A 27,776-nucleotide genomic window follows, 5' to 3' on the forward strand; every position below is an offset into this window, starting at 1 on the left:
GAGCGCCACTCCTGAGAAAAGAAAGCAGAAGAGCTTCTGATAACGTCCCTCCAGTTCCCATTAACGCTATCACAACAAATACAGATCGCCTCTCCGAAATATGGGGTCATTGTACCATATGAACCTTACACCCAGCTAGCACTTAGTGTTCTGAGAACCATATGTTTCTTAGAGTGTGGTTGTCCTATGGTTATTTTGCATACAACCTTCACACAACTTCCTGGGAATTGTGCAAGGATAGTTTCTTGGCTTTGGACCATTCTCAGCACATTTAAGAAATTGACAATAAAAAATCTTAATACTTCATTACTTTAACAGAATGTTTGCTAAAAGTTCAAACATGGTTACATTTCATTAAAATGTTGGTAATGTTCTAGGAATGTTCTCCAATTGGTTTGACTGAGGAACGGCCTCAAAGAGTTCAGAGAACGTTAAGAAACAAAAATGTTCTGTTGGAATTTCATTACTTCAGCACAACGTTTCTTACAGGTGTCCTCATGGTTCTATTTAAAGTCAAGTTCTCAAATTTTTTTGAGGATGTTAAAGGGATACCTCAGGATTTTGACAATGAAGCTCAATATCTACTTCCCCAGCCAGATTAACTTGTGGAAACCATTTTAATGTTTCTATGTCCAGTATGAATGAAGTTAGAGGTAGTTTTGCGAGCCAAAGCTAACTAGCTTTAACTGGAAGTCTATGATAACTGCTAGCATGTTACTAGTTATTATAGACTTCCAGTCATTGCACAAATACTTGTTAGCTAAAGCTAGTTAGCAATTTCCTTCAAACTGCATGCAGATACATATAAACGGGTATCCACAAGTTCACCTGCCTCTGGGGAAATTGATAAAGGGCCTCATTGGCAAAATCCCGAAGTATCCCTTTAAGTGTGTTCAGGTGTTTTTGGCCGCACTCACTAATTATCCACAAATGATCTTAATGAGTGCGTATTTCCTTTGAAAGGGGGTCTGTTTGAATAGATTAAAATGAACAGCTTTGTATCAGTTAAGAAAACATGGCGTGCTAGCTCCATCCTGGTGTCACAGTGGACTCATTCCATAGATAGAGAACAGAAGATTGTTGGTTTGAATCTCACTGACGCTCTGCCACAATAAAAAATAAATGTGTTTGCATGATTAATGCCCAAACAAATGAATTTACATTTGTGCTTGGAGTTCAAAACAGCTACGGTAAGCTACAAGTATTTATAAAAAGTGTTATTGAAACATGTTCTCAGAACGTTATTTAATTACCTTCGAAACAACCTATAATTTACTTTCTCAGAACGTTAATAAAACTGCCAAGGAAAACTTTCTCAGAACCTCCGAGCAACTTAAAAATGTGCGCTCCGACCAGACACGCCACTACGGGTTTCTTCATGGTACTGAAACCAAAGACAGATTTAATGCCTCGCTCAATTGTGTATAGAGCCATGTCTTTGCGGAAACCAGAGGTTTCTCAGTTTAGCTTTAAAAAAACAGATCAAAAACATATTTTATCACCTCTCCTCTTTTTTTAAAGCTCTAATTGAATTGAACTGTACTGTATATATATGAATAGTGTATAAATCATATTTTTGTTGTCTCGGTGTCTTTTCAATATACAGTGCATTCGGAATGTATTCAGACCCCTTGACTTTTTCCACCTTTTGGTTACCTTATTCTAAAATTGATTACATTTGATTTTTTCCTCATCAATCTACACACAATGCCCCATAAAGACAAAACAGGTTTTTAGACATTTTTACAATTTTATACAAAATAAAAACTAAATATCACATTTACATAAGTATTCAGACCCTTTAATCAGTATTTTGTTCAGTGGTGGGCTGTCAGGGCCAGCAAGGCCTTCCCTGCTGGCCTAAACATCATCAGAATATAATTTTTAAAAATATATATTTTCCCACAAATATGTATTAAATTATTCCCCAGAGTAAGAGTTACACTCTTCATTTCATAGCTTTCCTCTTGGTTGCACTGCTTCCAGCCCCAGGTTGAGATTTGGAGGGCTGGTCTTTATGTTAGATATTTTATCCAATCATATTCAGCCATCATATGTTGCCAGGGTTCTAAAATCTGCCCTCAGGCCTTCAGAATCAACAGTGCGGGCGCTTGTAGCTTAAAGTCAATGGAAATTAAAATTTTGTGTCAACCAGGGCTGGTCATTGCTATGCAGACGACACACAATTAATCTTCTCCTTTCCCCCTTCTGATGACCAGGTGGCGAATCGCATCTCTGCATGTCTGGCAGACATATCAGTGTGGATGACGGATCACCACCTCAAGCTGAACCTCGGCAAGACGGAGCTGCTCTTCCTCCCGGGGAAGGACTGCCCGTTCCATGATCTCGCCATCACGGTTGACAACTCCATTGTGTCCTCCTCCCAGAGCGCTAAGAACCTTGGCGTGATCCTGGACAACACCCTGTCGTTCTCAACCAACATCATGGCGGTGGCCCGTTCCTGTAGGTTCATGCTCTACAACATCCGCAGAGTACGACCCTGCCTCACACAGGAAGCGGCGCAGGTCCTAATCCAGGCACTTGTCATCTCCCGTCTGGATTACTGCAACTCGCTGTTGGCTGGGCTCCCTGCCTGTGCCATTAAACCCCTACAACTCATCCAGAACGCCGCAGCCCGTCTGGTGTTCAACCTTCCCAAGTTCTCTCACGTCACCCCGCTCCTCCGCTCTCTCCACTGGCTTCCAGTTGAAGCTCGCATCCGCTACAAGACCATGGTGCTTGCCTACGGAGCTGTGAGGGGAACGGCACCGCAGTACCTCCAGGCTCTGATCAGGCCCTACACCCAAACAAGGGCACTGCGTTCATCCACCTCTGGCCTGCTCGCCTCCCTACCACTGAGGAAGTACAGTTCCCGCTCAGCCCAGTCAAAACTGTTCGCTGCTCTGGCCCCCCAATGGTGGAACAAACTCCCTCACGACGCCAGGACAGCGGAGTCAATCACCACCTTCCGGAGACACCTGAAACCCCACCTCTTCAAGGAATACCTAGGATAGGATAAGTAATCCTTCTCACCCCCCCTTAAATGATTTAGATGCACTATTGTAAAGTGGCTGTTCCACTGGATGTCAGAAGGTGAATTCACCAATTTGTAAGTCGCTCTGGATAAGAGCGTCTGCTAAATGACTTAAATGTAATGTGAATGTAACCAATCAGCTTTAGAGTTGGCTATTGTACGCCTGCTGGCTGGCTCCAGTGTTACACAGGAGCCAGCTAGCAGGCGTAGTGCCTGCACGTCTTTTGATTGGATTACCAACTAGGAAACTAGGAAACTGAAATTGATCAACGATTGATCAACAAAATAATTTGCGTACTACTAAACTGTTTTTTCAACCCACAATGGCGGAAGGAGAAGATATCGATTTGGTCGAGGATATAATTATAACGCCATTTTCAAGACAAACTTTTCAAGAAAAGTTAGACATTGTCAGGAGAGGTAGACGCCGACGCTACAAAGCCGACGCTACAAAGACAGGCTCCGAGAAGCACTGCAAACTGTACTGCTGGGAATGCCTATTATTTGCAAGTGATCGATTTGGTGTTTGGAGCCACACTGGCTTTGTAAACCTGAGTTGTCTAACCAAGGCAGCAACGAGACACCAAAGTACGGCTGGGCACTTACAAACAATGGTGCTTTTGAAAACTTTTGGGGACACCCGAGTGGATCTACAGCTCAACGAACAAGCACGCAGGGCAACGAAGCTGCACAATGAAAAGGTATTGTACTCTTCCCCTGCAATTCTCTGACTAAAAATGTCAATTTCAAGGTGACGCAACGCCTGGTTATACTGTGTTTCTGTCTAAATGTATAGTGTCTAGAGCCATGGCATCATAATGATGGTAATAAGAGGTGGATTAATTCGGGTGGGACTGTGTAGGACTTCACTGAAGGCCCAGGCCCCAGAACCACGGCACGCTACTGATTTTGTTGAAGCACCTTTGGCAGTGATAAAGGCCTTGAGTCTTCTTGGGTATGACGCTACAAGCTTGGCACACCTGCATTTGGGAAGATTCTCCCATTCTTCTCTGCAGATCCTCTCAAGCTCTGTCAGGTTGGATGGGGATTGTCGCTGCAGAGTTTTTTTCAGGTCTCTCCAGAGATGTTCAATCAGGTTCATGTCCGAGCTCTGCCTGGGCCACTCAAGGACATTCAAAGACTTGTCCCGAAGCCACTCCTGCGTTGTCTTGGCTGTGTGCTTAGGGTCGTTGTCCTGTTGGAAGGTGAACCTTCGCCCCACAGTCTGAGGTCCTGAGCGCTCTGGAGTAGGTTTTTTATCAAGGATCTCTCTGTAGTTTTCTCTGTTAATCTTTCCCTCAATCCTGATTAGTGTCCCAGTGCCTGCTGCTGAAAAATATCCCCACAGCATGATGCGGCCACCACCGTACTTCACCATAAGGATGGTGCCAGGTTTCCTCCAGACATGAGGCTTGGCATTCAGGTCAAAGAGTAAAATCTTGGTTTCATCATTTACATTTACATTTAAGTCATTTAGCAGACGCTCTTATCCAGAGCGACTTACAAATTGGTCATCAGACCAGAGAATCTTGTTTCTCATGGTCTGAGAGTCTTTAGGTGCCTTTTGGCAAACTCCAAGCGAGCTGTCATGTGCCTTGTTCTGCCCATGAGCAAGGCAGTTAACCCATTGTTCCGCGGGTGCCAAAGACGTGGATGTTGACTAAGGCAGCCACCCGCACCTCTCTGATTCAGAGGTTGGGTTAAATGCAGAAGACACATTTCAGTTGAATACATTCAGTTGGACAAAGGACTAGGTATCCCCCTTTCCCTTTTATTGAGGAGTGGCTACCATCTGGCCACTCTACCATGAAGGCCCTTCTCCCCTGATTGCTCAGTTTGGCCGGGCGGCCAGCTCTAGGAAGAGTCTTGGTGGTTCCAAACTTCTTCCATTTAAGAATGATGGAGGCCACAGTGTCTTTGGGGACCTTCAATGCTGCAGAAATGTTTTGGTACCCTTCCCCAGATCTGTGCCACGACACAATCCTGTCTCGGAGCTCTACGGAAAATCCCTTCAACCTCACGGCTTTGTTTTTGCTCTGACATGCACTGTCAACTGTAGGACCTTATATAGACAGATGTGTGCCTTTCCAACTAATGTCCAATCAATTGAATTTACCACAGGTGGACTTCAATCAAGTTGTAGAAACATCTCAAGGATGATCAATGGAAACAGGATGTACCTGACCTCAATTTCGAGTTTCATAGCAAAGGGTCTGAATACTTATGTAAATAAGGTATTTCTGCTTCTATTTTTAATATATTTGCCCAAAATTCTAAAAAACAGTTTTCGCTTTGTCATTATGGGGTATTGGGTGTAGATTAAAATGTATTTAATCAATTTTAGAATAAGGCTGTAACATAACAAAATGTGGAAAAAGTCAAGGGGTCTGAATACTTTCAGAATGCACTGTATGTGTATATATATATTTCACATTTTATTTAGAATTTAAAGTAATAACTTGTTGTTCTTGTCTATAACTGTTCTGTACTTTGTCATGCATTTGTATGTAGTTTGTAGAGTGCAGAAGCTAATGGGGATCCTAATAAACTAAAGTTAACAGGCAAAATGTTCACTTCCGTTCTCAGAACGTTTAAAATACGTTCAGTTTTACCGGTCAGGAAACTTATGGCTTCATTCCCAGAACCAATCGGGAAACCAAGACTTCCAAGGAACCAAATGTGCATAAGGTGGAGATTGAGCAAATACACACTGCCCTTTTACGATTCCTCACAAAACAAATAAGTTTAGTTTGAAAATGATCTTTTAGCTTAGCCATTTCAATGTATCCAGGCAGTCACGGTCATCAAGCTCTGAGAAAACAAGGAACAACCTATATTTTATAGAAGTTCATAGGAAAAGTTATTACTTTGTCATAAATAATGCAACATTCCGTGGTTTCTTGACATATTCATTAGATATCAATAAAACATGATAAGAAGGTTAATTCCTTAGGTCAACCTTTATGTTGCTGACAGAGGAAGTCATAATATCCCTTATCTCTCACAACTTTATGGCAATGATCATTTTTGGATATAACTGACCAGACATTGCATGTTTTTATGTATAATTAAATGTCACATTCCATCTTAGTGCTTGTTTGTCAGATTTCCAGTTCTAAGATCAGATGTGATAAAACCTCTTCAGAACATGACGCAGAAACAGGGCCAGTACAAAGCCTGGTGTTGCGTGTCAGCCTCACATGCTAGGATCCATATAAGGGTTATGATGCGGACCATATGATCAAAGACATGGGTCTTCTGCAATGTTACTTCTGTAATGTTAGCCTCTAGATTTAAAGAGAGAATACCTCTGGTAAATGTAGTCTCTAGATTTAAAGAGATAATACCTGGTAAATGTAGTCTGGTAAATGTAGTCTCTAGATTTAAAGAGATAATACATCTGGTAAATGTAGTCTCTAGATTTAAAGAGATAAAACATCTGGTAAATGTAGTCCCTTGATTTAAAGAGATAATACCTCTGGTAAATGTAGTCTCTAGATTTAAAGAGATAATACCTCTGGTAAATGTAGTCTCTAGATTTAAAGAGATAATACCTCTGGTAAATGTAGTCTCGAGATTTAAAGATGATCTAATCTGGTAAATGTAACACTGTAATTTCAGGTATGTTATTGTGTAAAGCAACAAATACAGAATTTTACATTTTAACTAAATCACATTCTTTGCATTTTATTTTAGTTATGTTATATAAAGTTATGTTATACAAAAATACAAGCAACAATATTTCGTAACATTCATGTGCAAAATGTATCTTATTTGTGACATACTGTGTATCAAGTATTCATAAATTGACTTTGACAGAGCTAAGTTCCAGATTCCATGTCTTTCATTGATCGTTTCCCCAAATTCTCCCTAATCCAAAGGGAATGGGGCATGCTGTTCCTGCCTGTGTTCAGTCAGTTCATTTCCTCTTCCTGGTCCATGTGGAATCCCAAACACTGAACACCTGATTAGCATTGCCAGGACCACCATCAGTGGTCATTGGTAAACCAAGCATCAGTCATTATGACACTGCTGTAGTCCTTTGTCATTGATCGATCCATGTGACATCTTTATCACAGATTACCATTAGACTTGTAAAAACACACATCCTCCATGTGGTCCTGTCCAGTCTCGTCCCCTCTATAGGGACCTGGTCTGAGGGACATGTTGGTCTGGTCCAGTCTGGTCCCCTCTATAGAGACCTGGTCTGAGGGACATGTTGGTCTGGTCCCCTCTATAGAGACCTGGTCTGAGGGACATGTTGGTCTGGTCCAGTCTGGTCCCCTCTATAGAGACCTGGTCTGAGGGACATGTTGGTCTGGTCCAGTCTGGTCCCCTCTATAGAGACCTGGTCTGAGGGACATGTTGGTCTGGTCCAGTCTGGTCCACTCTATAGGGACCTGGTCTGAGGGACATGTTGGTCTGGTCCAGTCTGGTCCCCTCTATAGGGACCTGGTCTTAGGGACATGTTGGTCTGGTCCAGTCTGGTCCACTCTATAGGGACCTGGTCTGAGGGACATGTTGGTCTGGTCCAGTCTGGTCCCCTCTATAGGGACCTGGTCTGAGGGACATGTAGGTCTGGTCCAGTCTGGTCCCCTCTATAGGGACCTGGTCTGAGGGACAGTAGTTTCACAGTAGGACCAGCCTGGTCAGCCCCAGGCCCAGAGTGGGCAGTAACGTCAGCCAGCAGCAGCTCCATGTCGTCCTAACAGGAGTCTGGGATGGGGCTGAGCTGTAGGCCTGCTGCCTCATGGCAAACACAGCAATGGTGTGGTTGGTAGGGACCTCCACGTTGCAGATCATACCCTCACAGCATGACACACACTCCTACAGGAGGAGAACAAGGACAGGGAGAGGAGAGAAGAGAGAGTGTGGAGGAGTGTGTGACAACAAATTCAAAACACAAGGGCAGCAATAATGGCAAATACTTTTTAGATGATTCTACAAATGAGACTGAATGGATAAGGGTTAGTGATTTATTGTGTGTGTGGAGGGGTTTAGGTGATTTACTGTGTGTGTGGAGGGGTTTAGGTGATTTACTGTGTGTGTGGAGGGGTTTAGGTGATTTACTGTGTGTGTGGAGGGGTTTAGGTGAATTACTGTGTGTGTGGAGGGGTTTAGGTGATTTACTGTGTGTGTGGAGGGGTTTAGGTGATTTACTGTGTGTGTGGAGGGGTTTAGGTGAATTAGTGTGTGTGTGGAGGGGCTTTACTGTGTGTGTGGAGGGGTTTAGGTGATTTACTGTGTGTGTGGAGGGGTTTAGGTGATTTACTGTGTGTGTGTAATAGTATAGCTTCCGTCCCTCTCCTCGCCCCTACCTGGGCTTGAACCAGGAACCCTCTGCACACATCAACAACAAACCTCACACGAAGCATCGTTACCCATCGCTCCACAAAAGCCGGGGCCCTTGCAGAGCAAGGGGAATAACTACTTCAAGGTCTCAGAGTGAGTGACATCACCGATTGAAACGGCAGGGTAGCCTAGTGGTTAGAGCGTTGGACTAGTAACCGGAAGGTGGCAAGTTCAAACCCCTGAGCTGACAAGGTACAAATCTGTCATTCTGCCCCTGAACAGGCAGTTAACCCACTGTTCCTAGGCCGTCATTGAAAATAAGAATTTGTTCTTAACTGACTTACCTAGTTAAATAAAGGTAAAATTAAAAAAAATGCTATTAGCTTGCACCACCGTTAACTAGCTAGCCATCTCACACCGGTTACATGTGGAGGGGTTTAGGTGTATGGACTTACAGTGTGACCCGTGTCCCTGTGGTGTCTACAGCCAGACGCATGACACTCCTCACGAGCAGCACACTTCTTGGTCACAAACTTGGTCTTGCCGTGACTGGTGAAATGGTGCACTGTCATGCAGAACTGGCTATCTGAGAAAAGGATGACCAATAAATATACATTACTCAACTGGTTTCGCTGGTTTTGTCATGCATTGGCTATAACTGCATAATCATAAGCTATTATAATAGTGTAACAGCAATGACAACAATGGTCATTTTAAGTACTGGTTAGCCCCATGAGTAATGCCAATGAGAAACAATAAGGACATGCATAATATCTGACAGTATCATTGTGTAACAACAGAGGGAACTCACTCGGTGGACACCACTTGTCCTCAGCCCAGCGGTTGCAGGTGTAGTTGTCCACAGCTCTCTCACAGGTGAAGCACTTGAAGCTCTTAGGGAACGGAGTGGCTGTAAAGAGATGTTTTCACTCAAATTCCTCCTGTTCAAACTTCTCTTTAGATGGATATAAATGTTACTTCAGGAAGTTGACGTCATTGTTGAAGAAATTACATCATTTCAACCAGTAAGCAGAAACGCACCTTCCACAGGAGGTTTGACATTGTAGAAGTTGATGCGATGAGATTTAACCTGGTCACACATTGCCACCATTGCCAGGAGATGGAGAGCGGTGGTCAATGACATCTTCACAGTCCCTCTAGCAGTAACCTTCAACACAGACACAGAATCAGGATGGCTCTATAGTCAGGGATTCTAGTTAGTCATATTTGTGAAGCATTGGATGTGATCTAGAACCAGGAGGGGCGGAAATAGAGACGAAGAGAGTAAGGGGTGACTAGAAGGAGTAGTTCATATCGAGACAAACATTAATAAAGAACAGTTGACCCTCTCTGGGACATTGAGAAGGTGGATTACCACGGTATTGAATAAGTCAATGTTGAGGAGTCAAGCCTCTGAGCTGAAGGGTAGGACTCCAGAGAGCTATTGAATGGCTCTGTTCTTTATCAGGTCTCGGGCCCTCCAGCCTCTGAACCTTGACCTCTGGTCAGGTAACCTGGGTTACAGGTGAGTGGTGCGGGGTAATCAGAGAGATCCGGAGAAACGTCTCAGGGAACACATTGGCTCACTGGGATCCGCAGAGTCCGTAGAGGGGATAAAAAGACGATTCCCTCCCTGTATAGCTGATATTTGAGCAGGCAATGGAGAGTAGTCTACAGGCCCTCATAGGGACCTCTGGGGCCACTTATGAGAGGAGCCAAGAGCAATCGACAGCTGCTCTTTTGGGACCTTTGATGAACAGAGCAAGCAGGCTGAATCTTGGCTGAACATGTTGTTATATGTTGTTAATATCACATTATTATTATCAAATTTGTAATCAATTATCATTAATGTAATGGTAGTTGTAAGTAGCAAAGGCAGGCAAAACAGAAGAGTGGAGAGGCCAAAACACAAAGCAGTTTTAGCTGAACCGAGCCTTGTGTCGCGTTAAATACTAGCAGCAGATTATTGGGATTCTGCTAACATTAAAATGACAAATTAGAGGCATTTGAACATAGAGAAAGTCTAGCAGAACATTATTGGGATTCTGATAACATTATGTTGAAATGCCTCCAATTTGTCATCTTAGATCAAAGAGACAAGTCTTTTAGAGACAGACGTGTCTGCAGGGAGTTGGTCGCAGGATGAACCCCAAGGCACATGATTCAAATATCCAATAAGTTGATTAAATCAACCAAAGGAATTGATTGTCTCAAGTCACCATATTTAGGCTCTCTCTCATCCCCAACTGTCCTCAGTCCCAGACTAGAAATTCACTCTCAAAGGAGAAATGCTGAGTCAGAGTTGAGAAAACACACCTTTTGGCATTCCCAAATCACAAGCGGTTGAGTCATTACTCTGAAATGATTACTTAATAACTATAACATTATGGAACTATATTGCAATGCCTTTAGAGTTCGAAAATGCTGACAGTCCGTCATGTATTATTTGTCAAGTAACGATGCCAATGAAAAACAAGATAAAACAAAGCACTATTTTCCCAGAGGCGATAATCATTGAGTTTTCAGACGACACCCATTTCCTCCTCCTTCCTGGTGGTGCAATAGAGGCTGGTGTTGATTCAATCACTTCCTGTGTCTGGGCCGACACCTCAATAACAAATAGACCCAAGTCACCCCAAAAACTATTACCATTTTATAACCATTCTACAACACAGACAGTTTCTTTCAGTTTAGCATAGAGCAGAGTTTCTTAATTACGGTATGGGTCGCGACCCACCTGTCAATGGTTCGTCGCGACGTAAATGTATAAATATTTCATTTCTGCAGTTTTGTTGAAGATCACTGCGCGACCCACACGCTGCAGCGCTGTCGTTCAAGCCACTGACTTGTTATTCCCACTCGCCATCACTCACCGCGGTCATGAAATGGACCCATGATAGCCATAAATTCTGACTGAGCTCAATCGTCATGAGACGCAAATACAGTGATGACTTTTTGTCTCTCTCATACAAACTTTGAGAAATAACGAGGAGTGCCCACAATGTGTGTTGTGTGGGGAAGTGCTTAGTAATGAGTCTCTCAAAACGAACAAATTAATAAAACGACACGTCCTGACTAAACATCCAGGCACAACATGACGGTAAACCCAGGGTGATATTTCAGGACAGGGCAGAATGCTTCAGGAAACAGCTTCGTTTGTGGAAAAGTAAGTCAACTAGCAAGGCATTGTTGTCATTTTATAACAGGTGATGATAAACAAAAATAAGGGAGCACTATATCTCATCGTAGTAGATGTGAATTTATCTTTCAAACAATCCCCTAGCCTTGTAACGTTACACAGCTAACGTTAGCCAAAGCAAGCCAACTAGCTACTGATAATGCAACCATAAGAAACAGTACAGATGAATATTAAAAAATGATCAGGCCTACTGTACATCTTACTGTAGATATTATCATTGAAAACAAGTCTAGGTTGGAACTGTTGCTGTTACAAGTATTCATATTTATTCTGAACTGGAATAAACTGATTGAAGCAAGATGCTTTTTGAGACAAACACTCACATTTCTGGGTTGTTCATCTGAAGCAGGAAGCGGCCTCCTGCCTGACTGAGAAAGCAGTAGATGTTCTGGTCCAGTTTGGCACCATCTACCTACGCAAGTCAGGGTTCTGAAGTACAGAAACAGTGTCATTGCTGAGCATGACCTCAGTGTTGCACTGTCTAAAGCAGAGCCCAGAATAGCCATGCTTGTTGAAAACTTCAGCCAGACACACCTCTCATTAGGACTGTGTGTATGTGTGTGTTTTCTGGTCTACATCTGTGTGATGTGATCATTCAGTTTATTCCAGTTCAGAATTATTATTATTATTATTATTTAACATCAACAGTTTCAACCTAGACAGGTATATAAGAGTGTTTTTAATGGAGAAAAATAAACATGAAAATATATTTATGGGCTTTTCATTGTTATTTGTTTTTGTCTATATTGATTATTATTTATTTTTTAAGAGATAAAGGCAATGAAATGTTTCCGATATTTACGTATAGTTGCATATTTTCCTAAGCTTGGGTCCCAGGAAAACACAGGATTTCTATTTTGGGTCCCAGGATGAAAAAGTTTAAGAACCCCTGGCATAGAGACACAGATTCAACTCCACTGACAAGTCTTAGGATTTTTATTTTACAGCCAATTTTGTAACGATTATCTAATTAAAGTAGCATTGATTGCCCAACTAAGCACACAGACTGATTAGAGAAGTAGTAAGTGTAATCCTTCCTTAAAAAAAACAGTTCACTACGCCCCACGCCAGGCGGTGAAGACAGTTCACTACGCCAGGCGGTGAAGACAGTTCACTACGCCCGACGCCAGGCGGTGAAGACAGTTCACTACGCCAGGCGGTGAAGACAGTTCACTACGCCCTACGCCAGGCGGTGAAGACAGTTCACTACGCCCTACGCCAGGCGGTGAAGACAGTTCACTACGCCCTACGCCAGGCGGTGAAGACAGTTCACTACGCCAGGCGGTGAAGACAGTTCACTACGCCCTACGCCAGGCGGTGAAGACAGTTCACTACGCCCTACTCAAGGCGGTGAAGACAGTTCACTACGCCAGGCGGTGAAGACAGTTCACTACGCCAGGCGGTGAAGACAGTTCACTACGCCCTACGCCAGGCGGTGAAGACAGTTCACTACGCCCTACGCCAGGCGGTGAAGACAGTTCACTACGCCAGGCAGTGAAGACAGTTCACTACGCCAGGCGGTGAAGACAGTTCACTACGCCAGGCGGTGAAGACAGTTCACTACGCCAGGCGGTGAAGACAGTTCACTACGCCAGGCGGTGAAGACAGTTCACTACGCCAGGCAGTGAAGACAGTTCACTACGCCAGGCAGTGAAGACAGTTCACTACGCCAGGCGGTGAAGACAGTTCACTACGCCAGGCGGTGAAGACAGTTCACTACGCCAGGCGGTGAAGACAGTTCACTACGCCAGGCGGTGAAGACAGGCAGTGAAGACAGGCGGTGAAGACAGTTCACTACGCCCTACGCCAGACGGTGAAGACAGTTCACTACGCCCTACGCCAGGCGGTGAAGACAGTTCACTACGCCCTACACCAGGAGGTGAAGACAGTTCACTACGCCAGGAGGTGAAGACAGTTCACTACGCCAGGAGGTGAAGACAGTTCACTACGCCAGGAGGTGAAGACAGTTCACTACGCCAGGCAGTGAAGACAGTTCACTACGCCAGGCGGTGAATATAGCCAAAATGACATGCTAATTAAAACATGAACTGTAGCCTTACCTTAGGTTCAAATTAAGTGAAACCTTATCCACGTGTATGTATCCACAGAGAAAAAGTAAGAGCCTTGTTTAACTGATCTTTCCGGTCAGGTTGAGTGTGACAAGATAGACTCCTGGTTTACTAGAAGCACTAGGATGTCATTTAATTCCCTGCCACCCCTACTTAAATCAGAGTCCCAAGAGGTCAGCGACCCTCAACTTCCTGACACTGCAGCAATGTGATTGGATGACAGGTTGGGGGAACTATGGGAACAGTCACTATCTATCAGGAGTGTGTCAGCTACTCTGCCTGCCAGCCCACCTCATTACCAATCACACCACACACACACACACACACACACACACACACACACACACACACACACACACACACACAGAGAGAGAGAGAGGGCAATTTATTTATTTTTTGTCCAACAAGCAGCTAAAGGCAGCCCATTTAAAACATGTGCCTGGGAGAGAGATGAGTCATATATCATGACAAGTCATTTTCTCCTTCACAAAGCTAAGCCAGGTGGAATCATGGGAAGAGTTGACAGGTTAGTGCATCGATGTACCTGTTACTGAATCACAATCTCTAGTATTGAACAGATAAGTCTGTTGCGGCCTCCTGTGACCTATCAGTTCAGTACTGATGCTCTGTCTCCGAACATCTTAGCATACTGGTAAGTCATTCATCTGCTACACACTCTCTATTATGAAACACTTGAGTGGAAACAGTATAATTGATAAGACCGTTTGTGCTCTTTGGAAATGACTAGGTTCTCTCTGGTTTCAGTACAAACTACAAAACATCACCTTCCTTGAACCCTATTCCCCTCCTCCTCTATTCCCTTATTCCTCTCCTCCTTTAGGAAATCAGCAGGTATTTCCCCTGAAGGTCACTGGGATCAGTGTAGGAGTCTAGTTCCCATGATAAGGAAGGAAAGGAGTCTGAAATGGGAACAATCCACTTCCAAGCGCACTCTCTGCAGGGGTCCAGACATTTTTAAGAGGGGTTTTAATCACTTCCAGAGTTCTGAGTTCCGGAGAAGATCAGCTATTTTTGGAAAACACATTCCATTGGAGCGGTGCACCTGACTGGCTTACTCAGTTCACCAACCAGCACCTGGCTCTGATAACACAGTACATGTGGGGAGAGAGGAGAACGCAGCACAGCAGCCTCTTTCCCCCCAGATTTTATTTTAAGCCCCTCGGCTTTGATTCACTGAGTCAGGTTGCAAATTGCCCCTGTGCATGCAAACTGCTAAGGATTTTCATTCTCCGTGTGGGTTACCATGAGAAGCTCATATTGTATTTAAGGCAGTTGGCTTTCTGGTGAATTCCTCAGTATAGGCCATGGTCATACTAAACTCTTTGCAGTGTGTTGACTGTTGACCCAGGAGATATGCATGGAATAACTTTTTAATCAATTATTTAGTATTGATTTTTTTTTTAACATCTGTGTCCATATTGTCCATGAGTTTCTAGTAGATAGACAATATGGTTCAAGAAAAAAAATAGCCGATTTAATGAAAAAAGCATCTAAATCAACAACAGCATTATTTTAAATGACCTCTGCAACTCGTCCAGCTATTGACTTCTTTCACAACTGCCACCAAAACACTGACAACAAATACATACTGACATAGTAGTAAAAAAAATAAACGTGTGTTAAATGCTTCCCGTTTTTTTAAAGTTCAGTTTTTGCGTACTTTAAATATGGTGCCTGGTTTACTTTAAAAATGGAACAATAGATGTGGGTAACCGTCCCATAAGGCTGAATATAAAACACTGGAGGAGTCCAGCCCAGACCACACAGTGTTACACTTACGTAGCTGACTCACAGTGATACTATGGCAAACGTTGAACAGAGATGATAAATACCTGGTATCATTCTGTGAGAAACTAAGAATGCAAACTAAACTGTCCACCTGAAAGTCATGGTGTGGTTTATCCTGAGGGCAACGGCATTTTCACTTTAGTTAAGACTTACTATAAACTAGGTGGTTCGAGCCCTGAATGCTGATTGATATACCATGACTGTCAGACAATCAGGACTTATACCACGGGTATGACAAACCATTTATATTTACTGCTCTAATGACGTTGGTAACCAATTTATAATAGCAATAAGGCACCTCGGGTGTTTGTGGGATATGGCCAATATACCAAGGTTAAGGGCTGTATCCAAGCCCTCTGCATAATGACAGCCCTTAGCCGTGGTATATTAGCCATATACCACACCTCATGCCTTATTGCTTAAATAGACCAGTACGACTGGATTTTAATAAGATATGCAGATATTTTCACAATACACATGACTCAAGACTCAATTAAATAATACTGTTTTGACTTCTAAGAATAAAGAGTCCGCTTTGATTGATTTTGATGAAGAGAACCTCCCCTGACAGTTTTTTTCCCCTTCTTGTCAAGACCAGTACGCAGGGGATCTAGTTTCAGCCGGTTAATTTACGCCCGCTACGTTAGGTTAACAGTGTAATGACTGTTTATGGTGGCTGTCTCAATTAAAGAGAGGTTTGTGGAGCGGTGACTGTCTACTCAGACCAGCTACATCAAGGAAAAAACAAGTACAGAGACTGCCGAGACAAAATATTCAGGCAGCTTTACACTGAAATGTTTCAGCCATTTTCTGTATAGCATTACACCCTACCAGTTTGGAAAGCCCTGGGCCAATCCAAATTACACATTTACAGCTTTGTTTTTGTTAACCGTATGTAACAGTATAACTTTAGACCGTCCCCTCGCCCATACCCGGGCGCAAACCAGGGACCCTCTGCACACATCAACAACAGTCACCCACGAAGCATTGTTACCCATCGCTCCACAAAAGCCGCGGCCCTTGCAGAGCAAAGGGGAACTACTACTCCAAGGTCTCAGAGCAAGTGACGTCACCGATTGGAACGCTATTTAGCGCGCACCGCTAACTAAGCTAGCCGCTTCACATCTGTTACACGTACAGAGGTAGAGAGTTGGGGAATCGCGTCATGACAGGGACTGTATGTAGGTGGACACACCAGTCACTAGTGTCAGCATGGCTTGACAGCGTGGCAATGCTCAGTGACGCCTCGAGGGTTGTGTGTTCCTCAATGGGCACCGAATACAATGTGCGTCCCTATTTTTAGCTGCAGCTGATTGTGGGGGAGGAAAATGGGAGAAAGGCATGAGTCATGGATTCAGAGGTGTTGTAGAACAGGATGTTGGTAACAAGCTGCTGATTCAGGGACAGTTCTGCCTTTTTTTGAACACAACCTATACAATAACTATATTTTCTTATACCCTTTTCAGTTCTGGGACAGTTCTGCCTTTTTTTGAACACAACCTATACAATAGCTATATTTTCTTATACCCTTTTCAGTTGTGACCTTACCCACTGTCTGAGAGACAACGAAATGGGGAGGGGGGTGGGGGGAGTTCCGGCTGCATCAGGTCTGCAGAAAGAGAGACAGCTTCCATCGGCACCTTCCTGACCTGGCACAAAAAAAACATCACGTCTACAGAGAGAAGCCATCACCTCTACAGAGAGAAACTATCACCTCTATAGAGAGAAACCATCACGTCTACAGAGAGAAACCATCACGTCTACAGAGAGAAACCATCACGTCTACAGAGAGAAACCATCACATCTACAGAGAGAAACCATCACGTCTACAGAGAGAAACCATCACGTCTACAGAGAGAAACCATCACGTCTACAGAGATAAACCATCACGTCTAGAGAGAGAAACCATCACGTCCAGAGAGAGAAACCATCACGTCCAGAGAGAGAAACCATCGCTGAGAAGTGCTGCCGACAAGAATGTGTTGGCTTTTAGAATCCCCTATTAGTAAGTAGAGAGAGGGGCTCAGGTTACTGTGTGTGTGTGAATGTATGTGTGTGTGTGTGTGTGGAGAGCAGCAGACTCGTTGAGCATGTCGCAAAGACTCAAAGAGATGCACATTTTCCCTCCCTGTATCATTTCCCTGGAAGGCATTCCAATAATGCCAATAGTTATAAAAGTTGACCTATAGGATACAATCCCAAACAAATAAAAACATGTTACAGAATGCCCAGAAGGACAACCCGAGATGAGAAGCAGAGTGAGGAACATCAACGTAAGGAGCATGCCAACCTAGAAATAACAGAATTACCTGAGATATCCTGATACAATCTTCAGTCAGTGTTTCTCTCAGGCTTCAGTCTTCTTTTACATAAAAAAAAAAGAGAAAGACTCAAAGAGATGCACAGTTTCCCTCACTGTCTGCTCTAAACAAGTTCCTGTCTCTGTTCTCGCATTCCAACACTGTCTGCTCTAAACAAGTTCCTGACTCTGTTCTCGGACACAATCCCAAACAAATCTGCTCTAAACAAGTTCCAGAATGCCCAGAAGGACAACCCGAGATGAGAAACAAGTTCCTGTCATCTGTTCTCGGAGCATGCCCGACACTGTCTGAAAAACAGAATTCCTGTCTCTGATATCCTGGTACAACTGTCTTCAAACAAGTTCCTGTCTCTGTTTCTCTCTCCCGACACGGGCTCTAAACAAGTTCCTGTCTCTGTTCTTTTCTCCCGACACTGTCCATAAAGTCTGTCTGCTCTAAACAAGTTCCTGAAGTTCTCGAGACACTGTCTGCTCTAAACAAGTTCCTGTCTCTGTTCTCGTCTTCTCCCGACACTGTCTGCTCTAAACAAGTTCCTGTCTCTGTTCTCGTCTTCTCCCGACACTGACGCTTCACTGTGGATCATCCTCCATTACAGGAAGTGACTGAGGGACAGGTCACTGCTCTTTCACAAACCCCTCAGGCCTAAGCGCCTATAAAACCCAAGGGTCCTTTACTTCAGCCTTTACTGCTCTTTTGTGTGTGGGTCATTCTCCCTCTTGTTTGACAATACCAGGCGGTCAGAGCACAGGCAGGCACAGGGGTTGTAAAGCACTCAGGCTCTGTAGACAACCCTCTGATCAACACCAGGGTCTTAGTGATGGCCATTGTGAGCTACAGGGCCAGAGGTCTCACCTACTGTGGATGGCCTAGCAAGTCTAGACTAGAGGTTGACCTCCCTTCGGTAGGCCTATATCCTGGGCTGAACGCTTTTAATAATGACTATTTGAGGAACAACTTGCAGAGGGATTGTCTACATTTTAAAGCAAGTCAGGAAATTGCATTAAAAATACCTTAGCATTATGGAAATCACTGTAGATGCTGTTCTAACAGAACAGCTGTATTTTCTTCATTTGCTATGTGGTCTCTAAAGTTTAGCCATCAGATTAGTCGGCAATATGCAGGTTAAACTATGTTGGTTCACATGACTGGGCTCCCGAGTGGCGCAGCGGTCTAAGGCACTGCATCTCAGTGCTAGAGCTGTCACTACAGACCCTGGTTTGATTCCGGGCTGTATCACGACGTGATTGGGAATCCCATAGGATGGTGCACAATTGTGTTTTGGCCGGGGGTTGGCCATCATTGTAAATAACCATTTGTTCTCAACGGACTTGCCTGGTTTAATAAAGGTTAAAAAATAGCTGGTCTCATTTAGGGAATATCCTGAAGACAGAGGATCACTGCAAACAAAGCCAGTAAAGTGTGAAAAAGGACTTAAGAGAATAGCTAGGAGTAATACAATCCTCTAGCTTCAAAGGCTGCTCAGAAATCTATGGTATGTCTGTGGTCGGTCAGTCAAAAACGCTGTTGGGAAGAATGTGAACTTTCATCTTTCTTTTTTAAACTTTTTCTCTCTAAAATCAGATTATGTCAGTCAAGATCTCATCTATAGCTCTTTCTGAAGGCTTTGAAATGCTAATAAAACAAACACAGAGCCTAAACTAATCCAGGTGGATGGAGTTTACTGCGTTTTTACTGCCTGATAATGGCCATATAAAAGCTACCCTAAGTGTTCTGCGCGAGATTCTTTCCAACACAACTTTAACACAACCATCCGATTAGAGTCAACCATTAGCTAGGAGGTACAGTATTTATTTAGCCATTTTACAGCATGATGTTCATCAGTTTTGACACATAGTCGGACATTTCTCAACTTTGCCTTTGACTATGAAGGCTGATACTAAAACTGTGTGTTATATACATCGCATGTTATATTTAAGCAATAAGGTACGAGGGGGTGTGGTATATGGCCAATATACCATGGTTAAGGGTTGTTCTTATTCACGACGCAACGCAGAGTGCCTGGACACAGCCCTTAGCCGTGGTATAATGGCCATATACCACAAACCACTGAGGTGCCTTATTGCTATTATAAACTGGTTACTAACTTAATTAGAGCTGTAAAAAGAAATGTTTTGTCATGCCCATGGTATACGGTCTGATATACCACGGCTGTCAACCAATCAGCATTCAGGGCTTGAACCACCCAGTTTATAACTAAGCAATAAGACACGAGGGGGTGTGGCATATTTTTTCTCTGACTGAGAATACGTGGACAACTACAAATACTTAGGTGTCTGGTTAGACTGTAAACTCTCCTTCCAGACCCATATCAAACATCTCCAATCCAAAGTTAAATCTAGAATTGGCTTCCTATTTCGCAACAAAGCATCCTTCACTCATGCTGCCAAACATACCCTTGTAAAACTGACCATCCTACCAATCCTCGACTTCGGCGATGTCATTTACAAAATAGCCTCCAATACCCTACAAAACAAATTGGATGCAGTCTATCACAGTGCAATCCGTTTTGTCACCAAAGCCCCATATACGACCCACCATAGCGACCTGTACGCTCTTGTTGGCTGGCCCCCGCTTCATACTCGTCGCCAAACCCACTGGCTCCATGTCATCTACAAGACCCTGCTCGGTAAAGTCCCCCCTTATCTCAGCTCGCTGGTCACCATAGCATCTCCCACCTGTAGCACACGCTCCAGCAGGTATATCTCTCTAGTAACCCCCAAAACCAATTCTTTCTTTGGCCGCCTCTCCTTCCAGTTCTCTGCTGCCAATGACTGGAACGAACTACAAAAATCTCTGAAACCACTTATCTCCCTCACTAGCTTTAAGCACCAACTGTCAGAGCAGCTCACAGATTACTGCACCTGTACATAGCCCACCTATAATTTAGCCCAAACAACTACCTCTTTCCCTACTGTATTTATTTATTTTGCTCCTTTGCACCCCATTATTTTTATTTCTACTTTAAACATTCTTCCACTGCAAATCTACCATTCCAGTGTTTTACTTGCTATATTGTATTTACTTTGCCACCATGGCCTTTTTTGCCTTTACCTCCCTTATCTCACCTCATTTGCTCACATCGTATATAGACTTATTTATACTGTGTGTTTGTTTTACTACATGTGTAACTCTGTCGTTGTATGTGTCGAACTGCTTTGCTTTATCTTGGCCAGGTCGCAATTGTAAATGAAAACTTGTTCTCAACTTGCCTACCTGGTTAAATAAAGGTGAAATAAGAAAGAAATATTTATCCATTATTTTACCAGGTAAGTTGACTGAGAACACGTTCCCATTTGCAGCAACGACCTGGGGAATAGTTACAGGGGAGAGGGGGATTGTTACGAATCCCTTTTGGCCCGACAGTCTTGGGGGGGATGGTAATGAGACCCGTAACATAACTCATGCAAATTATTATTGTGACGAAGTAAAAGTGTGAACGAAATAACCACGACAACAGAAATCTACCGTCAAACTCTAGGTTTATTTATAAACACACGGTAATGGGGGGAGCAGGAAAAGGGGCTGAGCTGGACCCAAGGAAAGAAACAATAAGTATTCAAAAACACCCCTAAGCTAGACTAGACTACTTTAACAACAGCTAACTAACTAACCAAAAATACAGTGGGTGGTCCGCCCAGTTCTAACTAGTGGGTTTAACAAAGTTCACCTACGGGTAGTGTATGCCCATGGACGACTTGTCTTGCTTTCCCCCTTTTCCCACCAGCAATCAAACACAAACACCATAACCAAAAACAATACTCACAGGTGATGACAAAGTGCTATGAGGTGCTTAAACAAAAGAGAGGTTAAGACACAAAGCGAGAGTGAAACACAGAGACCTACAGACATGGCATTTACAGAGAGATTGAGCTGAGCTCTAGAACAAACAAATGATGGGGTATTTAAACCATGGGGAAGGAACTGTGATAGGTCAGGAAATAGGAGGAGGTGTGTCTTCTGATTGATGATTGATTGTTGACTGATTGGGGAGTGATGATTTTCACCTGAGAGGGGAGAAGGAGAGAAAAGAAACACACACACACACACAGGATAACTGTATCCGTAACAGGGATGAATGAGCCAAATGTAAACTGGGGATTATTAGGTGACTGGGATGGTTTGAGGGGTAGATTGTGAATTTAGCCAGGACACTGGGGTTAACACCCCTACTCTTACGATAAGTGCCGTGGGATCTTTAATGACCTCAGAGAGTCAGGACACCCGTTTAACATCCCATCCAAAAGACAGCACCCTACACAGGGCAGTGTCCCCTATCACTGCCATGGGGCATTGGGATACTTATTTTTTTAGACCAGTGGAAAGAGTGCCTCCTACTGGCCCTCCAACACCACTTCCAACAGCATCTGGTCTCCCATCCAGGAACTGCCCAGGACCAACCCTGCTTAGCTTCAGAAGCAAGCCAGTAGTGGTATGCAGGGGGGTATGCTGCTGGCCAATATACCACGGCCAAGTGCTGTTCTTATGCATGACAACTCAGAGTGCCTGGATACAGCCCTTAGCGATGGTATACTGGCCATATACCACACCCCCCTGAGGTGACTTATTGCTGTTATAAACTGGTTACCAATGTAATTAGTAAAAGGTACTTGTTGTCATACCCGTGGTATATGGTCTAATATACCACGGCTTTCAGCCAATCAGCATTCAGGGCTCGAACCACTCGGTTTATAGTCGGTAGTTTCCTGTCCTACATGGTGCACTACATTGTTTTACAATGACAACAAAAACATGGCGGGAGATGAAAAGACTGGGGGAATCACCTTGGTACTAAATTTGTGCGAGTCCATTCATTTAACCTAGAAAATGGCTTATTGGCGTGCCAGAGACAGCCCTCTCATTAACCACAGCCCCAGGGGAAACAGGTCGACGGTACAGTCTCAAACCAACACTTAAAGCTACCTTGCCTTCCCCCTGGCCATTTCAGGTGGGTATACAGTGATACAGTGGAGGACGTGAGGTGATATATTGAGATAATAAATTGGCGAGGGTAATGTGTGGTTGTTATCTGACCTCGTCCTTTAATGCCTCAGTGAGAGGCGAGGGGCGGAGCAGAGCAAAGGGGAGGATCCTGATGGTTTGCCCCGTGGATATAGGTTTGTTTTCCTGCATGCTGAATCTTGGGTCATGCTGGTTCTGAAGGACGTTCCAGAAACAGAGCGGGAAAGAAAACACCCTGCTTCTGTTAAGTGATTCATTCCGGTTGCATCATGTTAAAGATGATGTCACGTTCTAGACAAGAGCCAAACATGGCAGCTTCTAGTTCTGCTGTCGACAGTGCAGAAACTCCATCTTATGTGGAATATATTGGCAATGGAATAATTTGTGTAGCTCTCAAAGACATTCTAAATGGGGATATTGAAGACAGAAATGCAACATTGTTGCATTTGAATAAATTGTCTTGCATTAGCCTAATAAACGTCTAGCAGTCTCATTCAATGGGCAAAGATTAGGAAATGGTTTGAAGACGCATAAAACGAATCTGACGATGACCGAGGGTGAATTTAATTCACTTATCCCTCAAAGTGAAGTGAGAAGATAGATACTTTTCAGGAGGAGGAACAAGGCATCCATATAAACAGGTTCATCTGTTTCAGATGCCTGACCATGCTTCAGATGCCTGGCCATGCTTCAGATGCCTGACCATGCTTCAGATGCCTGACCATGCTTCAGATGCCTGACCATGCTTCAGATGCCTGACCATGCTTCAGATGCCTGGCCATTCTTCAGATGCCTGACCATGCTTCAGATGCCTGGCCATGCTTCAGATGCCTGACCATGCTTCAGATGCCTGGCCATGCTTCAGATGCCTGACCATGCTTCAGATGCCTGACCATGCTTCAGATGCCTGGCCATTCTTCAGATGCCTGACCATGCTTCAGATGCCTGACCATGCTTCAGATGCCTGACCATGCTTCAGATGCCTGACCATGCTTCAGATGCCTGACCATGCTTCAGATGCCTGACAATGCTTCAGATGCCTGACAATGCTAACAGAATGACGGTTTGTGCTGTTTGTGCCGTCATTCTGTCGCCAAACTTTGCATGTCGACTGTTCTTCAAGGTTCTTCAGTGGAAATTGTTAAAAGTAGTCCTTGCGCATAGAGTTTAACTTTGCAATCATTGATTTTTGTTAGACATTTAAAGTGAGTCTCAGCATCACTGTGGAATTACCCATCTAACATTTCATTCTTTTCTCTGAAATAGTCAGTCAACTTTTCCTTGTGCATCGTTTTCAACTGGAGAAATGTCTAAAGTAACAGCCAATCCAACATGCTTTAGGATTACCTGAGTAATGTGTATCCCAGCCGAGCTGATGGTCAAACAGTAGCCTACACAGCCCAGAGTTTACCCAAATCCAGGAAACACACCACTAATCTGCACACTCCGAATCCTGGAAACACACCACTAATCTGCACACTCCGAATCCTGGAAACACACCACTAATCTGCACACTCCAAACCCAGGAAACACACCACTAAACTGCATACTAAGAAAAACAAACTTTTGTCCAGTAGCCAAATTAAAGCTTGTCAAATAGAGTTTATAGAGCTTGTTTAAGAAGGGACATTTACTGAAATGATTCAGCATTGTAGACTCTTACAGTACCCTGATGTCTAGATTAAATACAACTTTAAACATTTGTGCCATTTGCTCCACGACATCAAGGCATCACGACACCATCATCACCTTTACTCTCCTTCTCAAGACAGCGCTTCCTCCAGAGAACTGTCCTTTGTCATTATATACAGGTGTGAGAGAGACTAGACCGGGTCATTACACAGGGGCGAGAGACCAGGGTCAGTTTAATTGACCGTCTGATTCTGCCCCTCTGCATCCCCTTACAGCTTCTTAACCCCCCCCCCGCCGCTCCTACCCCACTCCTCAGGTTCCAGCCCGTTAGGTCCAGGAGAAGGGAGATACTCCAACACAAGGACTGTCTTTGTATCACCCCACTCTGCCAGGAAATTGAAAACGCTTTGCCGTTGAGCCCGCAGAGTGGAGAGGACATGGTCCTCGAAAATCACCTGAGCCATCTCAGGTATCGTTGTGATGTCCACTGATATCCAAGATGGTGTAGCAGTCAGACGTCTTTGTCCTGGTCTTGTATATATCTTTTGTATGTTTTTTCTTCGCATGTCTTTTTAAAATATTTTTCCTAAACCGCAACTTCAATATGCTCTCCTGCAACCCGCCTCACCCAATGTGGTACGGATCTGCTATTTTCTAAAGTATTTTTCTTTACTTTCGAACCGGATTCCCTCAACAGAAGCTAGCCAGCTAACTAGCTACTAGTCAGCTAACCACTGCTAGCGGTCATCAGCTAACCTCTAGCTCGGAAATCTCTCGCCAGTTTGCATAACGCGATTCGAACCAGAGCATACCGGACTTATTTTCTCTCCATACCCCCGGATTCCTACTGCAAGCTCTGAACCTTTTCACCTGGATCAGTGCAGCTAGCTAGCTGCAATCCGAGTTGCTACTCCTGGCTAACATCTCTGTCCTGAAGCAAGCACCAATTAGCCTGGAGCTAGCCCATGCTAGGCCCATCTCCCGGCGAGCTGAAGAGGTCCATCTGCCACTCCTTTGGGCTACAATACCTATTTTGGCCCCCTTTTACTTCACAAAGCTCTGCTAATAAATCACGATCCATCATAATCTGACCGAGGGTTATTTTTGCAAAAGGCCCCTCCGTCGCGACATCCCCTGAATGCCCATCTGCTAGCCTGCTAGCTGCAGCCCGCTAGCTATCTAGAGTATATCGGACTGTTCGCTGAACAGGTCCATTGGCCAACTTCTTGGGCCACTATACCTATTTTGCCAATTGGACTAGGCAACTTTACTACACAGAACCCTACTAATCCATCACGGCTGGTCTGCCGACAGAACCACACGAGGAGGCTCTGCACGAGGAGGCTACAACAGACTTCTTCCATCGCGATGTACCTTTAAGGCCCTTCTGCTAGCTTGCCAGCCCCGGCCCGCTAGCTGTCTGAATCGTTGTGTCTCCAGCAAGCTTAACTACTCACTGGACCCCTATGATCACTCGGCTATGCATGCTTCTCCCTAATGTCAATATGCCTTGTCCATTGCTGTTCTGGTTAGTGATTATTGTCTTATTTCACTGTAGAGCCTCTAGCCCTGCTCAATATGCCTTAGCTAACCCTTCAGTCCCCCCCCTCACACATGCGGTGACATCACCTGGTTTAAATTATGTTTCTAGAGACAATATCTCTCTCATCGTCACTCTATGCCTAGGTTTACCTCCATTGTATTCACAACCTACCATACCTTGGTCTGTACATTATGGCTTGTATCTATTCTATCTTGCCCAGAAACCTGTTCCTTTTACCCTCTGATCCGAATGTACTAGACGACCAGTTCTTATAGCCTTTAGCCGTACCCTTATCCTACTCCTCCTCGGTTCCTCTGGTGACGCAGAGGTTAATCCAGGCCCAGCAGTGCCTAGCTCCACTCCCATTCCCCAGGCGCTCTCATTTCTTGACTTCTGTAACCGTAAAAGCCTTGGTTTCATCCAATGACCATACCGCTCATTATTATGGACATGGACCATACTGCTCATTATTATGGACATGGACCATACTGCTCATTATTATGGACACGGACCATACCGCTCATTATTATGGACACGGACCATACTGCTCACTTATTATGGACACGGACCATACTGCTCATTATTATGGACATGGACCATACTGCTCATTATTATGGACACGGACCATACCGCTCACTTATTATGGACACGGACCATACCGCTCACTTATTATGGACACGGACCATACTGCTCACTTATTGACACGGACCATACCGCTCACTTATTATGGACACGGACCATACTGCTCACTTATTATGGACACGGACCATACTGCTCACTTACTGACACGGACCATACAGCTCATTATTAAGGACACGGACCATACTGCTCATTATTAAGGACACGGACCATACTGCTCACTTATTGACACGGACCATACAGCTCATTATTATGGACACGGACCATACTGCTCACTTATTGACACGGACCATTCCGCTCACTTATTATGGACACGGACCATACTGCTCACTTATTGACACGGACCATACCGCTCACTTATTATTGACACGGACCATACCGCTCACTTATTATGGACACGGACCATACTGCTCACTTATTGACACGGACCATACCGCTCACTTATTATGGACACATACCGCTCACTTATTATGGACACGGACCATACTGCTCACTTATTGACACGGACCATACTGCTCACTTATTGACACGGACCATACTGCTCACTTATTATGGACACGGACCATACTGCTCACTTATTATGGACACGGATCATACTGCTCATTATTATGGACACGGATCATACTGCTCATTATTATGGACACGGATCATACTGCTCACTTATTATGGACACGGATCATACTGCTCACTTATTATGGACACGGACCATACTGCTCACTTATTATGGACACGGACCATACATACCTCTAGGAGAGGTAGGCTACTTAACTTGCAGTGAACTCTGAGAGTGTGTGAATAATGCAACAAAGACGTGCTTTAATTACAATAGATAGGCCTAGGCTAACGCATACAAATAAAAAGGCAACCGTTTCTCAATCGTCAGGACAACGAAAATATTTTCATCGCAAAGTCTGATCTGACCACCTGCTCCCAACCACAGCATGAAAGATGCCGACCGCGCCGCAATGGTCTCGGTCGGGACCCGCGGTTCCCACGGGAAAGCAGCCTTATAGACCCATGTAACCTTTTCAGTCACCCCCAAAATTGAAGCGAGAGACAACGCCAGCTATAGCTGCCTCCTTGTCAGGCTTCTCAAACTGGGCAGACAGGGGTCCTGGGATGGACAGCTCGCACAGCTTCCTCACAAGGGTCAAGCATGACCTCGTTGAAGAGAAGATGCAGGAGCCGGTCTACGTAGCCTATAATGTTTTTGAAAAGGAACATTTTTGTTAAATGGGTATTGAATTCATTGTATTTA

The 27,776-nt window shown here is 44.2% G+C and overlaps 1 protein-coding gene across 4 annotated transcripts in view; it reads right to left on the reverse strand.

Annotated features, from left to right (window-relative positions):
• Positions 1-6,411: 6,411 nt before the first annotated feature.
• Positions 6,412-27,776, reverse strand: part of LOC135547649 (ly6/PLAUR domain-containing protein 6B-like) — a 29,888-nt gene continuing 8,523 nt past the window's right edge. The window contains exons 2-7 of one of the 4 annotated variants that reach the window (XR_010456729.1): positions 17,713-17,765; positions 9,368-9,494; positions 9,138-9,236; positions 8,782-8,912; positions 7,279-7,861; positions 6,412-7,236 (exon numbers count right to left, since the gene is read on the reverse strand). Coding sequence is in view for 3 of the 4 variants with exons in the window: in XM_064976834.1 (XP_064832906.1) it covers positions 7,664-7,861; positions 8,782-8,912; positions 9,138-9,236; positions 9,368-9,470 (531 nt within the window). In the remaining variant the exon portion in view is untranslated. Of the gene's footprint in view, positions 7,862-8,781; positions 8,913-9,137; positions 9,237-9,367; positions 9,495-16,951; positions 16,973-17,712; positions 17,766-27,776 lie in introns of those variants that run through there. The other 3 variants (XM_064976834.1, XM_064976836.1, XM_064976835.1) reach the window with 3 other exon arrangements.

Source organism: Oncorhynchus masou, chromosome 10 (genome assembly GCF_036934945.1).
Source record: "Oncorhynchus masou masou isolate Uvic2021 chromosome 10, UVic_Omas_1.1, whole genome shotgun sequence".
In the NCBI taxonomy this organism is placed as follows: Eukaryota; Metazoa; Chordata; class Actinopteri; order Salmoniformes; family Salmonidae; genus Oncorhynchus; species Oncorhynchus masou.